This window comes from Hemiscyllium ocellatum, chromosome 16 (assembly GCF_020745735.1).
Source record: "Hemiscyllium ocellatum isolate sHemOce1 chromosome 16, sHemOce1.pat.X.cur, whole genome shotgun sequence".
NCBI lineage: Eukaryota > Metazoa > Chordata > Chondrichthyes > Orectolobiformes > Hemiscylliidae > Hemiscyllium > Hemiscyllium ocellatum.
In genome coordinates, this window is record NC_083416.1 from 7295498 (window position 1) to 7310649 (window position 15152).

At 44.7% G+C, this 15152-nt stretch overlaps 1 protein-coding gene across 4 annotated transcripts in view; it reads left to right on the forward strand.

The window, feature by feature from the left end:
• LOC132823136 (janus kinase and microtubule-interacting protein 2-like) overlaps positions 1 to 15152 on the forward strand; it is a 135719-nt gene that overhangs the window by 27151 nt on the left and 93416 nt on the right. For all 4 annotated transcript variants that reach the window (XM_060836682.1, XM_060836683.1, XM_060836684.1 and 1 more), the window contains 4 exons: positions 994 to 1140; positions 3733 to 3873; positions 6131 to 6187; positions 9795 to 9914. In XM_060836682.1, the coding sequence (XP_060692665.1) occupies positions 994 to 1140; positions 3733 to 3873; positions 6131 to 6187; positions 9795 to 9914 (465 nt within the window). The remainder of the gene's footprint in view (positions 1 to 993; positions 1141 to 3732; positions 3874 to 6130; positions 6188 to 9794; positions 9915 to 15152) is intronic.

The following is a 15152-nucleotide window of genomic DNA, read 5'->3' on the forward strand; positions in this document are numbered from 1 at the left end:
TGCCTGGCCTGCTGCACTTTTCCAGCAACACATTTTCAGCTCTAATCTCAGCATCTGCAGTCCTCACTTTCTCCAATAGGGAATGATGGTCATTAAATTGTGACGTTGTGATGGGTCAAATGGTCTCCTCTTATGTTGTAACATTTTTGTCATTTTATATAACATCTGCTATTTGATGTATTATAGCATTTCTCCAAATGCTGCATGAGTAGAGGAAAATTGGAAGCATCCCTTGCTCAAGGAATTACTCATTTACATAAAAGAGTATGAACATCATTGAATGTATCATTTTGGTCAAGACTGTCAGGGGCCAGGGCCTCAATGTGACACTAATTTGGGGGTCCTGAGCTGACATCACAACAACATTAGGTAATATTTGACCAGCTGACCAATTAACAGCCAGGGTTTTTGTACACTCTCCAATTAAAGATGGTAGCAAGCTCCCCTGGTTAGGTGGCCAATAGGAAGCCTGAGATTAGAGGGTGGAATGGCTGATGGAGGAGGGAGAGGGAGAGGGAGAGGGAGAGGGAGAGGGAGAGGGAGAATCTCAAGATTGAGGTGCACCGTAAAATACTTTTAACAAAAGTGAAATTGAGGCAAATAATTCTATGGTTCCTCCATAATGATGTTTGGCATTTTCCCCACAGGAAATTAAACACATACCAAAGTTTTGACCTTGTAATGGGCCTTCTAAACAATACGCGACTTAAGCGCAAAGTTCAGTTCAGTTTCATGTCCAAGCCTAAAGATTATTAAATTACTTCCACTGCCATTCTTAACATTTCATGCAGAAGAATAGATTTTAAATTAGATTGTAGTTTATTGCCTGAATTTGAACAATCCTTACAGCGTTGTTATTGACTGAATGGGCCCAAGGGAGCCATTGACTGGTGGGAACTGGTGGTAATGCCTGAGGACACCAAACAGTAGTGTGACAGGTTAGGAAGGAAACAAAAGGTCAAAGAAAATTAATTTTGAACTTGTGTTTCTCAGTTGAAGCGAATTCGTGAAGCCGAGAAACAATATAAACCTCTACTGGAGAAGAACAAGTGCCTGTCTAAGAGAAATGATGACTTAACTCAATCTTTACAACGTGTGGAGGAGAAACTCAAAATACTTTCAAAGGAAAATACAGAAATGGTAATTTCAAAATCTGGTGCATGTTTATTTCTCCATCTCCTTCGCGTTCTGGTCGTCCCGTTATAGAGGGTTCAGAAGAGATTTACCAGGATGTTGCTGGGACTGGAAGAATTGAGTTATAAAGAAAGGCTGGGACTTTTTTCACTGGAGTGTTGAGAGGTGACCTTATAGAAGTTGATAAAATAATGAGGGCTGTAGATAGAGTTAATGGGCGTTGTCTTCCCCCTAGGCTGGGAGATTTCAATAGTAGGTGGCACATTTTTGAGGCGAGAGAAGAGAGATTTTAAAAAGACATGAGGGGCGAATTTTTTTACACATATGGTGATTTGCGTGTGGAATTAACTTCCTGAGGAAATAGTGGAAGTGGATTCAATTACATCTTTTAAAAGATATTTGTATAAGTACATGAATGGGAAAGTTTTGAAGTGACGTGGGCCAGGAGGAGGCAGGTGGGACTAGTTTAGTTTGGGATTATGGTCGGCGTGGACTAGTTGGAGGTTATTCACATTACTTTCTGATAGGATTATGTTTCAAGTTATTCAAAATATATAACTTCCAACTTTTCAAATGGCCACCAGATGTATCCCGTTATTAGTCCAGGTTGGTCTTGGTCTGGCTTATGATGGGAGGAGTTAGAAAATAAGTCTCTGCTACAGAAATGAACACCAACCAATTTAATGACTCGGGCCCCGTCTCAGTTCCACTGTGGGAATGCCCGGCCATTCGCATTGGGAGAAAATGCTGATAAAAATCTCACAGCCAGCAGAGGCATGACTGATGAATGGAAATTCTTTGCAACAAGTTTAGGTTTGAAGAGAGGAAAGTCTATGGAAGAAGAGGCCCACACTTTCCTTGCCCACCTTGGGGCGGCACGGTGGCTCAGTGGTTAGCACTGCTGCCTCACAGCACCAGGGTCCCAGGTTCGATTCCAGCCTCGGGTGACTGTCTGTGTGGGTTTCCTCCGGGTGCTCCGGTTTCCTCCCACAGTCCAAAAATGTACAAGTCAGGTGAATTGGCCATTCTAAATTGCCCATCGGGATTGGTGCATTAGTCAAAGGGAAGTAGGTCTCGGTGGGTTACTCATTGGCAGGTAGGTGTGGACTGGTTGGTCCAAAGGACTGTTTCCACACTGTAGGGAATCTAATCACCTAGAAGGAGGCACAGTCCTACTTTGCCTGGTCTTTCCAGGAAACCAGCACAAATGCTCAGTGGTCAGCACTGCTGCGTCACAGTGCCAGGGACTCAGCTTCGATTCCAGCCTCGGATGACTACCTGTGTGGCATTTGCACATTCTCCCCCGTGTATGGGTGGATTTCCTCCCACAGTCCAAAGATGTATACTTTCAGGTAGATTGGCCATACTAAATTGCCCGTGGTGTTCAGGGTACTCTGGACCACCCCCACCCTGCGCCACACAGAGTCCAAAGATGCCCAGGTTGGGGTGGATTGGCTGTGGGAAATTGCTCAGTGTGTGCAGGCTAGATGGGTTAGCCATGGGAAATGCAGAATTACATGAGCTGGGTGAAATGTTCTTCAGAACATTAGTGCAGACTCAAAAGGGCCAAATGGCATCTTTCTGTATTGTAGGGATTCTATGAAAGAAAGGTCTGGCTGCTGAGAGACTGAGGGTGGACCCCCTGTGCATGGGGGGTTTGGGGGATGTGTTTGATCATCATCCTCTCTGCTGATGTGACCCTGCATGGAGCCTGGTAGCCTGACTATTGGGACTGGACACTGCCATGATGGTGGTTGTGGGAGAGGAGGAAATGGCTGGCATTTTCGGGAGGGAGTAAAGGTGGCCTAACCTTGACTAAAGGGGTGAGTGCAAATCCTTTTAAGGTCATTAGGAACATGTTGTGAGGAGAGAAATTGCTAACATGGTTCAGGGAGACGGGGGATGGAAGTCCTGCCTGTGTGTCCTGTCCAGTATTTTCAAATGGCTCCAGAAAAGGCCACTAATTTTGTGGCGCAGTGCTAGAATGATGAGCCTCCTCAGGAGCAGCATGGAAGCAGGGACAGACGGGCATGACGCTGTATGGGTAGGCGAATTGGAGCAAGATTTCCAACAGAGAGCAGCTTCTTTTTGAGGGAAAGAAGGGAAATGGGAATGCAAATACCTGGTGTGCTCATTAAATATTGACAAGCTGCAAGTTGAGGTGAGGTGGTCAGTGGCTGAGAATTATTGCGAGTCAGAGTGGTGGGCATTTAACATTTAAAATAAGATAAAATGAACAAACTTGGACGGCGATGTATAGTTGTTGGAACACAGTGCATTAGATCATAATTCTTCAAGTAGCCTGCAGCCTGAGTCCATGTAGTTACGATTTTGTACTATCTTCTGCAGTTCCATTCTGTTTACTAAGCTTGGCTGCTGCCTGACCTGCTGTGCTTTTCCAGCACCACACCTTTTTAACTCTGACTCTCGAGCATCTGCAGCCCTCACTTTCTCCTTACAGACCATCAATACGGCATTGCTATTGATGATAAGCAACTAAAAAACCTTCCTTCCTGAAGAACCGCATACTAATTTTTAATTTATTTGCGAGACTGTTTGGATTTCCCTTCTTTTAAACGAAAACCCTTCTCTCTGTAGAAAGAGAAAATCAGTTGTCATGCTCCGCTGAAGAAGTTACGTTCCTTAAATGATCTTGACCAAGCCCATGAAGAGCAAGAAGTGGAATTTTTAAAGCTTCAGGTTCTTGAGCAGCAGAATATCATTGATGATTTGACCAGGGTGAGTCCTCTGAATCTCATTGGCACCTGTGTGCGTAGTGTTGAATTGTTGTACTCTCTCTCATTTCTTCACTCCTGAGAGGCGTTTAGCCACAGGTGAAGGATAGATGCTATTAGATTTTCTCCTAACATTATTTAGCGCCATAGCAGCGATGCAGCCCGCATGCTGCAGTGCCTACTTATCACCAACTGGCTGGCGTGACACAATTGCGATTCAGTCGTGCTGCAAATTTCCATTGGGCTCCTCAAGAAAAGACTTTGTCTCTCATCCAACCGCCCCCTCCATCTTGGCACAGTTCAGGTTGAGCGTGTGACAAGTCTACATCTTCCCACTGTTCAAAACAATCTGAGTGATATATGTACATTTAAAAAAAGCTGCATACTACGTTTATGATGAAAAATAATCTAATCAAAGGACACTCTCTTATTCTTTACAATAAATATTTTCAATGGCACAGAAAATGTTTTTGAAGGTATTTTCATTCCAGGTACTAGTGTAAACATGAATACAGAGTTGTCCCCTGAGAATTTTTAATCGGACAGGGTGGAGGGGGAATGTTATTATTTAATTCTAATAGCAATGCTTGAAGAATATTTTGTGAATGCTTAATGTGTTCCATTTTTTGACCTCCTATTTTAATTGATGTGTTAAGCTGTTTATTTTAAAGTAGTGAGTGGCAAGGTGGCTCAGTGGTTTGCACTGCTGCCTCACTGTGCTAGGGACCCAGGTTCAATTCCAGCCTTAGGCGACTGACTGTGTGGAATTTGCACATTCTCCCCGTGTCTGCATGGGCTTCCTCTGGTGCTCCAGTTTCCTCCCACAGTCCAAAGATGTGCAGATTAGATGATTTGGCCTTGTTAAATTTCCCACAGCTATGTAGGTTAGGTGCATTAGTCAGGTTAAATATAGGATAATACGTTGGGGAATGGGTCTGGGTGGGTTACTCTTCAGAGGGTCGGTGTGGACTTGTTGGGCTGAAGGGCCTGTTTCAACACTGTTGGGATTCTATATATAAAAAAAGTGCACATTCGTCTTATCTGATTGGAAAAGGCATGCTTTTTCCAATATTGAAAGCTTTGAGATTTCCACCATTATGCCTGCATCAAAACTCCACTGGAATTGGCTGTTGTTGAATGCGAGTGTGAAAGTAATGGGCTGAGGCCTTGCAGTATTTTTCTGTACCATTTGTCTCCCAGCCATGCTGGGCATCAGGAACTTTAGCAAGCAAGATGGTTTGGGGATGTTAACATTCTATCTTCACATTATGACTTTTGCTAATGCTAAAATTACTGATCGCTTCTCCCCATCCCCCCACTCCCCTCACAAACAGACACACACACATATCAGCCCTAGAGTAAATTCCAGCACTTCCTGCATCTCCGAACTTATGGCAAGTCACGAACAGTACCGCAAACAGCCTTGGTACACATTTTCAGTATACAAATGATTCTGATATTCGAAAACAGGCATATAGGCTCAATAGATCAAGATATGAGAATAGGTGATAATTCTGCAGTTAAGAGAGATCCATGGCTACTAAGACAGAAATAGCAAGAACTGGTTTCATATAAGGTCATTGTTATTTTTCAAACAAAAAATTGAACAGTAGAAGAAAAATCACCCATTCTAGCCACCGACGTTATTTTTAAGATGATATTTTGCGTGGTAAAAATAGCTTTTCTATTTCAAGTCAAGTACTCCATAGACAGCTTGAAGGTGAGGGACACAGTACATGCTGCAGTGTAGTGTGGCCTCCACCAAGTCTAAAAGTGCTGCGTGTTATTCTGAGAGCAAATGTTGAACATTCTATCACGTAGGAATCTGAATTCTGGAGCGATTAGGAAGATTACCGAAGGCATGTATACTTTTGATATCCTTTTAAAACAAAAATTCTGTGAAAATGAATTGGGATGCCGCACCTTTATCCGAGTCTGTGCAGAATTAGCCAGCGTTCTGAGCAGTTGCGGCTGCAAACAGAGACGGAAGGCAGACAGGTAGCTTTGCTCATGCCTCGTGCCAGTATTTGAAAAGGCCAGGAATGTGCGTGTGGGCTTTGTAAATCACTTTCTTTCTGCATCGATGGTGCCATTGTATCATGTGTAAAACCCACAGAGCGATGAACGGGTTGTTCACACTGGGAGGAGCTCCCATGTGATGAAACCATTGATTTATCTATTTTTATGAAATGACGCACTTATGTCAGTGGGCTTCTCTGTAATGTACCCAATTTCAGCTTTGTGCAACTCCCTTTCCCTAGGACAGAGAACGGCTGCTTCGTCGCAAGAGGCACAAAAGAAGTACAAAGCATATAAAGGTAATTGATGCTGGTTGGCACAGACATAGACTGCTTTCTTAAAGAGCTGTTTCAAAGATTTGAAACTTGTTATACTGGTCTGTTCAAGAGGACAGTGTAATTCTCACCCAGAAGACATTATTAAAACAAGAACCCACAGCCTTATCTGGTATGTGGCCTTGCCAGCACCATTTTACCTCAGTCCTTTTCTTAACGGTCGTAGATAACCGATAAAGGGAAACAAGAAAGAAAGTAAGGCCCATTGTCAGATAAGCCTCCTTTTCGCCAATGCATTAATGACTAAACCAGCTATCCAAAGGTTGGTAGATAGTAGGATTCATTTCCCCACTATCTCCCCCTGCACTAACCAGCCCCGCGCCCCCCCCCCCCCCCCCCCCATCCTGAATGGCTGCTTGAGTTTTTCTTTTAGACATTTAAAAGTTGTCAGGAGGATTTGAGGTGGCACAGTGGCTCAATGGTTAGCACTGTTGTCTCACGGGACCGGGGTTCGCTTCTATCCTCGGGCATCTGTCTGTGTGGGGTTTGTACAATCTCCCCATGTCGGTTTGCTCCAATTTCCTTCCACAGTCCAAAGGTATGCAGATTAGATGGATTGGCCATGTTCAGGAATGTGTAAGTTAGGTCCATTAGTCAGGGGTTAATGCAGAATAATAGGGGTAGGGGAATGGGTCTGGGTGGGTTACTCTTCGGAGGATTGATATGGACTTGTTGGGCCAGTGGCCTGTTTCCATGCTGTAGGGATTCAGGGATTCTATGATGCCTGTGGATGGAGGCACTGTCCCTATCTCGCTTACGTAAACCCCAGACTGCTGGACAGTCTCCTGTCCATCCTCCCCCTGTGAAAGTCAGCAGGTTGTGTTCCCACTTGGCCTTGCCATCCAGTTCTGATCCAGTACTCAAAGTTTTGCCCCAGATCTTCCCCAATACATCAGGTTTGGGAGGGAAATTGGTATGTGGAGTCTCCATCAGAAGAAAGTACAGGATGATGGTGTTGGGCTCCTGGGGCCAACTCTGCCATTCAACAGAATCATGACTCATTCATCATTTCTTCTGTCCACTCTCCTGCCTTTTCCACCATAATCCTTGAATCCCCTGCTGATCAAGAATCTATTAATGTCAGCATTGAATGCACACAAGGACTCTGCCATGACAGCTTTCTGTGGCAAGGTGTTCCAAAGACACGTATTCTTCTGAGAGAAGGATTTCTTCCTCATTTCAGTCTTGCACTGGGGCCCCCATTATTCTGGTCTGATACTCTCCCCATGTGGGGTAATGTCATCTCAGTGTTTTCCCTGTCAAGCTCCTTACAATTCCTGTATGTTTTAATGAGATCACCTCATATTCCTCAAAACCCCAGAGACTAGAATCCAAATATGATTTTACTTTGCCCATAACACTGTCCCTCTATACCGAGGATCACCCCATTAACCGTCACTGAGCCGCCTCCAATGAAATGATATTTCTTTTCTTTAAATAAGGCGACCAAAACTGTTCTCGATACTCCAGATGTGGTCTCACCAGCACCTTGGAGAGTTGCAGTAGACTTCCCTACTCCCTTAACGCTCAACTCCCTTAAAGTACATTGCGGAACAGTGGCTCAGTGGTTAGCACTGCTTTCTCACAGCGCCAGGTTCAATTCCAGCCTCAGGCGACTGTCTGTGTGGAGTTTGCACATTCTCCCCATGTCTACGTGGGTTGCCTCCGACAGTCCAAAGATGTGCAGGTTAGGGTGGATTGGCCGTGCTAAATTGCGCATAGTGTTCAGGGATGTGTAGGTTATATGCATTAGTCAGGGGAATGTTGGTTACTCTTCGGAGGGGCAGTATGGACTTGTTGGGCTGTTTCCACATTGTAGGAATTCTAATTCTAACTCAAAGTAAGGATCAACATTCCATTAGCCTCGCTGATTAGCTGCTGCACCCAATGTGCTAGCTTTCTGTGTTTTATGTATAATTACCCTCTAGTCCCTTTGTGATGAGCTCTCTATAGTTGTTCTCTGTTTAAATAATACTCTGTTCTTTTGTGCTGTCTGCCAAAGTGAACAACTTCACATTTTCCCACATTATATACTCCATTTTCCAACTTCTTGCAAACTCACTTAACCTATCAGTATCCATCTGTTTGTACCCCTCTCACAAACTGCCTTTCCACCTATTTGTGTGTTGTCTGCAAGTTTGGTTACACTACATTCACTTCCTGCAAGTTATTTTACATTGTAATCAGTTTGCTCACAGCGCTGATCCCTGTGGAATGCAATTGGTTAGAGGTCACTAAACTGAGAAAGAATCCCTTATCCCAACTCGCCATTCCAATAGCCAGTTCTCTCTTTATCCAAAAGTGTGGTGCTGAAAAAGCACGGCTGGTTAGGCAGCATCTGAGGAGCAGGAGAATCGACATTTTGAGCATAAGGAATGAAGGGCTAATGCTTGAAACGTCAACTCTCCTGCTCCTCGGATGCTGCCTGACTGGCTGTGCTTTTCCAGCGCCACACCTTTTGACTCTGATCTCCAGTACCTGCAGTCTTCACTTTCTCCTGATTCTCAATTAACGCCAATGTGCTACATCCGACACCTTGGGCTCCTATCTTATGACTTAGCCATTCTGAGATACCTTGGTGACCATTTTCTGCAATTCTAAAGACAGCATATATACTGGTTCCCTCTATCTACTCTGACGAAGACATCCTTGAAAAACTCTGTCACCAGAAACAACTTCCCTTTCATGAGTCCATGTTGGCTCTGCTTGGTTAAATTATGATTTTCCATCCCAGCTAACAGAAGCACACTTCGGGAGGGATATCCAGTCAAGGTAGCGCAAGACATCTCTGCACTTACACATGGTGCAATGTTCCCGCAGCAGGACCCTGTGGCTGAGAACTCACTCAATCATCAAGTAGCCTTTAAGCTTAATTGTTTTGTAAATGAGTGAAAGATGAGAGCTAGGCTCTCTTCTGTTGCTTTGTTGAAGCTTAATGAGTTGAATACTTTTAAACAGAGGCAAAAGAAAATCTGAAACATGTCCCTTCAACACACCTTGTCTTACTTTTGAAAGAGCCACAGATGTCCATGTTTTGATTCACAATGTCGAAAGTGTCTGGTCAGTAAAATTCTACACTCAGGTCATCGAAGTGTCGCTGAAAGGCACATGTTACTTTTTGGAGGGAAAGTATGTGTGGAAACTAATTTGTAATATTATTTTTAAGGATTAGTGCTTGTTGTAGAAATAATGTTGGCACAGTTACCACTACACTCCAGTTAATGTGCCTAAATCATTCCACAGCACATGGTAAGACCTGAGAAAAATCAGCAAAAACATGTTTGAATTCTAGTCTCTTGAGTTTTGAGGAATAAGAGGTGATCTCATTGAAACATACAAGAATTTTAAGGAGCTTGACAGGGAAATACTGAGATAATATTACCCCTCATAGGGAGAGTGTCTTTGAATAATATTTGATAATTTTGAACTTCTGGGAGACAAGACATTACCATTCCCATGATTCCAAGTGAGTGTTTTATTCTTGCATTTGTAACTCTTCTGGGGAATGTGTGAAAGTTGGAGTTTTCGCTATTTGAGAATAACTGTTTTCCTTCTCGTCCTGCACTCTCAGAGACATGTAGTAGAGACATGTTTTGGATTTGATGAAGAATCGATGGATTCAGAAACATCTTCCTTGGCTTCCTACAGAACAGACAGGACACCAGCAACACCAGAGGATGATTTGAATGAAGTGAGTACATGGCATATTAACAGAAGTTGTTGGTTCCTATGGCATTTGGCACGTTTGCTTTCAAAGCTCAGTCCTTTGAGTATAGGAGTTGAGAAATTATGTTGACATTGTACAAGACATTGGTGAGGCTTCTTCTGGAATACTGTGTCCATGTTTGGTCACCCAGTTATAGGAAGGATATTATCAAACGAGAGAAAGTTCAGAAGAGATTTAACAGGATGTCGCTGGGTATGGAAGGTTTGAGTTATAAAAGAAAGGCTAGATCAGCTGGGACTTTTATCATTGGAGTGTAGGGGGTTGAGAGGTAACTTTATAGAATTCTATAAAGTAGTGAGAGGTATAGTTAGTGTTAATAGTAATTGTTTTTTTCCCTAGGATGGGAGATTTCAAGACTATGGGGGAATATTGTTAAAATGAGAGGAGAGAGATTTTAAAAAGACATCATGGGCAATTTTTTTTACAGAGTTTGGTTCGTGTGTGGAATGAACTTCCTGAGGAAGTGGTGGATGTGGGTACAGTTACATCATTGAAAAGATATTTTGATAAACACATGAATAGGAAGGTTTTGGAGGGAAATGAGGCAGGAGCAGACAGGTGGGACTAGTTTAGTTTAGGATTATGTTCAACATGTACTGGTTGGACTGAAGGGTCTGCTTCTATACTGTATGACTCTATGACCCTGTGACTGAAAGAAATGCAGAAATTTACAACAGCTGTACATTGAAGGTTACAGGTAAAGGGAAAGTTGTTACAGTCCTAGGGGTGTTTCCTCAAATGTGTAAATAGTATCATTTAATGGTCGAGAGTGTGGTGCTGGAAAGACCCAGCATATCAGGCAGCATCCGAGGAGCAGGAGAATTGACATTTCTGGCATAAGCTCTTCATCAGGAATTTCTTCCTGATGAAGGGCTTATGCCCGAAATGTTGATTCACCTGCTCCTCGGATGCGGCCTGACCTGCTGTGCTTTTTCCATCACGACACTCTCGACTGGTCTCCAGCATCTGCAGTCCTCAATTTCTCCTCATTTAATGGTGAAAATATGAATACTATAAGCTGAGATGTTGCTAATTTTTTAAAAAATGAGTATGCCAGTTATGTATCTTAAGGACAAGTAAACATGTACGTTTCTGTAAAATCTGAGTATTGGGAAGCACAATGCACAATATCAGTTCACGTTCTTGAACATTGGTCAGACTCATGAACTGAGAGAGACCTCCCTCTGATCCTTGTGAGAAGTCTACAGCAGGTGAATTTGTTACATTTAACCAGTTTCCAAAGAAACACAAGCTGATGATTTCCGAAGGGTCAATGGGTGTAATTGGGGAATGTCTCATCAATGCTGTAGGAATGTTCCCTTGGGTACTGTTATTTTGGGATGATATTAAAAAAAGACTTGTTGGTCTTAAAGGATAAATGTTACTCCTGATTTGCTGCTTATTGTGCATGCCTGGAATAAATGAATAGTAAATTAGAGACTTTTTATTTCAAAAATATACTTTTTTCATTCAACGATATCTTTAGTTACAAGCACAGTTCAATTCTGTGCAGTGCCCTATCAAGAAAATAAGCAAGAATTGGAGTTTGACTCCATCCAAACAACCAAAGACATCTCTTACACATACAAAACTATATTTACATGTACTTAAGGCATTAGAAGGGTCCGATAACTGAGTGGACTCCATTTAATTTCAGCAGAAGGAACACAGACAGTGGTCTTTCCCCACTGTGCATTGATGGCAGCTAGCTGAAAATGTGTTGCTGGTTAAAGCGCAGCAGGTTAGGCAGCATCCAAGGAACAGGAAAACAGTGATCTCCAGCATCTGCAGACCTCACTTTTTACTCATTGATGGCAACTAGCCCAAGCATTAGTGCATCACTTGGCACGAAGTATAGACTTTGCATCCAACGTGAACTTGGTCTCAATTGGAAGTGGGGGCTTGAAGCAGACAGAGAACATTGCATCCTTGAGCATTTCACACCTTGTTTGGATTAGATTTGATTTATTGTTGTCACATATAGCTAAGTACAGTGAAAGGTTTTGTTTTGTGAGCAGTACAGGCAGATCATAACATACAAGGACGAACAGATCATAGGGTGCTTAGACAGTGAGGCGTACAAGGTTATAGTGCACAAAGCATGGTCAATGTTATCTGAAGTTGGAGAAGTTACCTTATTTCAATGCAGATAAACACTTACATAAAAGGAATAAGACTTACCCTATTTAAGTCAGTACTTTTAATAAGCAAATGTAACACATACAGATGGCTGTATGGTGTTTATAGCTGAAAAATGTGTTGCTGGAAAAGCACAGCAGGTCAGGCAGCATCCAAGGAACAGGAGAATCGATGTTTTGGGCATAAGCCCTTCTTCAGGAATGAGGAGGGTGTGCCAAGCAGGCTAAGATAAAAGGTAGGGAGGAGGGACTTGGGGGAGGAATGTTGGGAATGCGATAGGTGGAAGGAGGTTAAGGTGAGGGTGATAGGCCGGAGAGGGGGATGGGGGTGGAGAGGTCGGGAAGAAGATTGCAGGTTAGGAAGGCGGTGCTGAGTCTGAGGGTTGGGACTGAGATAAGGTGGGGGTAGGGGAAATGAGGAAGCTGGAGAAATCTATATTCATCCCTTGTGGTCGGAGGTTTCGGAGGTGGAAGATGAGGCTCTCTTCCTCCAGGCGTCGTGTTGCCATGGTCTGGCAATGGAGAAGGCCAAGGACCTGCATGTTCTTGGAGGAGTGGGACGGGGAGTTAAAGTGTTCAGCCACGGGGCGGTTGGGTTGGTTGGCGCGGGTGTCCCAGAGGTGTTCTCTGAAACGTTCTGCAACTAGGCGGCCTGTCTCCCCAATGTAGAGGAGGCCATAACAGGTGCAGCGGATGCAGTAAATGATGTGTGTGGAGGTGCAGGTGAATTTGTGATGGATATGGAAGGATCCCTTGGGGCCTTGGAGGGAAGAGAGAGGGGAGGTGTAGGGGCAAGTTTTGCATTTCTTGCGGTTGCAGGGGAAGGTGCCGGGAGTGGAGGTTGGGTTGGTGGGGGGTGTGGACCTGACGAGGGAGTTGTGGAGGGAGTGGTCTTTCCGGAACACTGATAGGGGCGGTGAGGGAAATATATCCCTGGTGGTGGGGTCCATTTGGAGGTGGCAGAAATGATGAAGGATGATACAATATATCTAGAGGTTGGTGGGGTGGTAGGTGAGGCCCAGTGGGGTTCTGTCTTGGTGGCGATTGGAGGGGCAGGGTTCAAGGGCGGAGGAGCGGGAAGTGGAGGAGATGCGGTGGAGAGCATCGTCAACCACGTCTGAGGGGAAATTGCAGTCTTTGAAGAAGGAGGCCATCTGGGTTGTTCAGAATTGGAATTGGTCCTCCTGGGAGCAGATGCGGTGGAGGCGAAGGAATTGGGAATATGGGATGGCATTTTTACAGGGGGCAGGGTGGGAGGAGGTGTAGTCTAGGTAGCTGTGGGCATTGGTCGGTTTATAGTAAATGTCCGTGTTGAGTCGGTCGCCTGAGATAGAAATGGAGGTGTCTAGGAAGGGGAGGGAGGAGTCTGAGACGATCCAGGTAAATTTGAGGTTGGGGTGGAAGGTGTTAGGAAAGTGGATGAACTGTTCAACCTCCTCGTGGGAGCACGAGGTAGCGCCAAAACAGTCATCGATGTAACGGAGGAAAAGGTGGGGGGTGGTGCCAGTGTAGCTGCGAAGATGGACTGTTCCACATACCTGACAGAGAGGCAGGCATAGCTGGGGCCCATGCGGGTGCCCATGGCTACTCCTTTGGTTTGGAGGAAGTGGGAGGATTGGAAAGAGAAGTTATTCAGAGTGAGGACCAGTTCAGTCAGTCGAAGGAGGGTGTCAGTGGAAGGGTACTGGTTGGTTCGGCGGGAAAGGAAGAAGCGGAGGGCTTTGAGTCCTTCGTGATGGGGGATCTTGCTCCAAACAACTTGCTCCAGACCACTCCCTCGTCAGGTCCACAACCCACACCAACCCAACCTCCATTTCCGGCACCTTCCCCTGCAACCGCAAGAAATGCAAAATTTGCGCCCACACCTCCTCCCTCACTTCCCTCTAAGGCCCCAAGGGATCCTTCCACATCCATCACAAATTCACCTGCACCTCCACACACATCATTTACTAAATCCGCTGCACTCGATGTGGCCTCCTCTATATTGGGGAGACAGGCCGCCGACTTGCGGAACGTTTCAGAGAACACCTCTGGGACACCCGCACCAACCAACCCAACTGCCCCGTGGCTGAACACTTTCATTCCCCCTCGCACTCCACCAAGGACATGCAGGTCCTTGGCCTCCTCCATCGCTAGACATGGCAACACAACGTCTGGAGGAAGAGCGCCTCATCTTCCGCCTAGGAACCCTCCAACCACAAGGGATGAATGTTGATTTCTCCAGCTTCCTCATTTCCCCTCCCCCCACCTTATCTCAGTCCCAACCCTCAGACTCAGCACCGCCTTCTTGACCTGCAATCTTCTTCCCGACCTCTCCGCCCCCACCCCCTCTCCGGCCTATCACCCTCACCTTAACCTCCTTCCACCTATCGCATTCCCAACATCCCGCCCCCAAGTCCCTCCTCCCTATCTTTTATCTTAGCCTGCTTGGCACACCCTCCTCATTCCTGAAGAAGGGCTTATGCCCGAAACCTCGATTCTCCTGTTCCTTGGATGCTGCCTGACCTGCTGTGCTTTTCCAGCAACACATTTTTCGGCTCTGATCTCCAGCATCTGCAGTCCTCACTTTCTCCTGTATGGTGTTTATAAGCAATCAAGGGCAATGGAAAACATGTAAATCATCTTTGCTTTAATCACTGCATCTTCATTGGCTACACTTGAATAGAATTCTGCCATTTCTCCCAATGTGGATGAGTAGCGTGTACTTTAAAGCCTTCAAACATGCTTTATCAGGTTTGGATCAGATGTTTGTGAGGATGTATACATTTTGACAATCCTGAATATACTCCTTGCTATCTGTTTTAAATTTGCTTGACTCTACCTTGGTCATACAGGTTTGCTCATAAGCAATAGGAGCTGTAACACTTGTGTCGTACTTGGTAGATGTTGATTATGTGTAGGTCATTAACCTTGCAGCTGAATGAATGGTTGAATGATTTATTGTCACATATATCTAGGGCCACAATCCTATGCCATTTATAGGTCCAAATATTTTTTTTTAGAAAGTACTTAAATACAGGTAACCTTCATCAGCCAGGGTTCCAGATGTGAATCCGGGCCTACC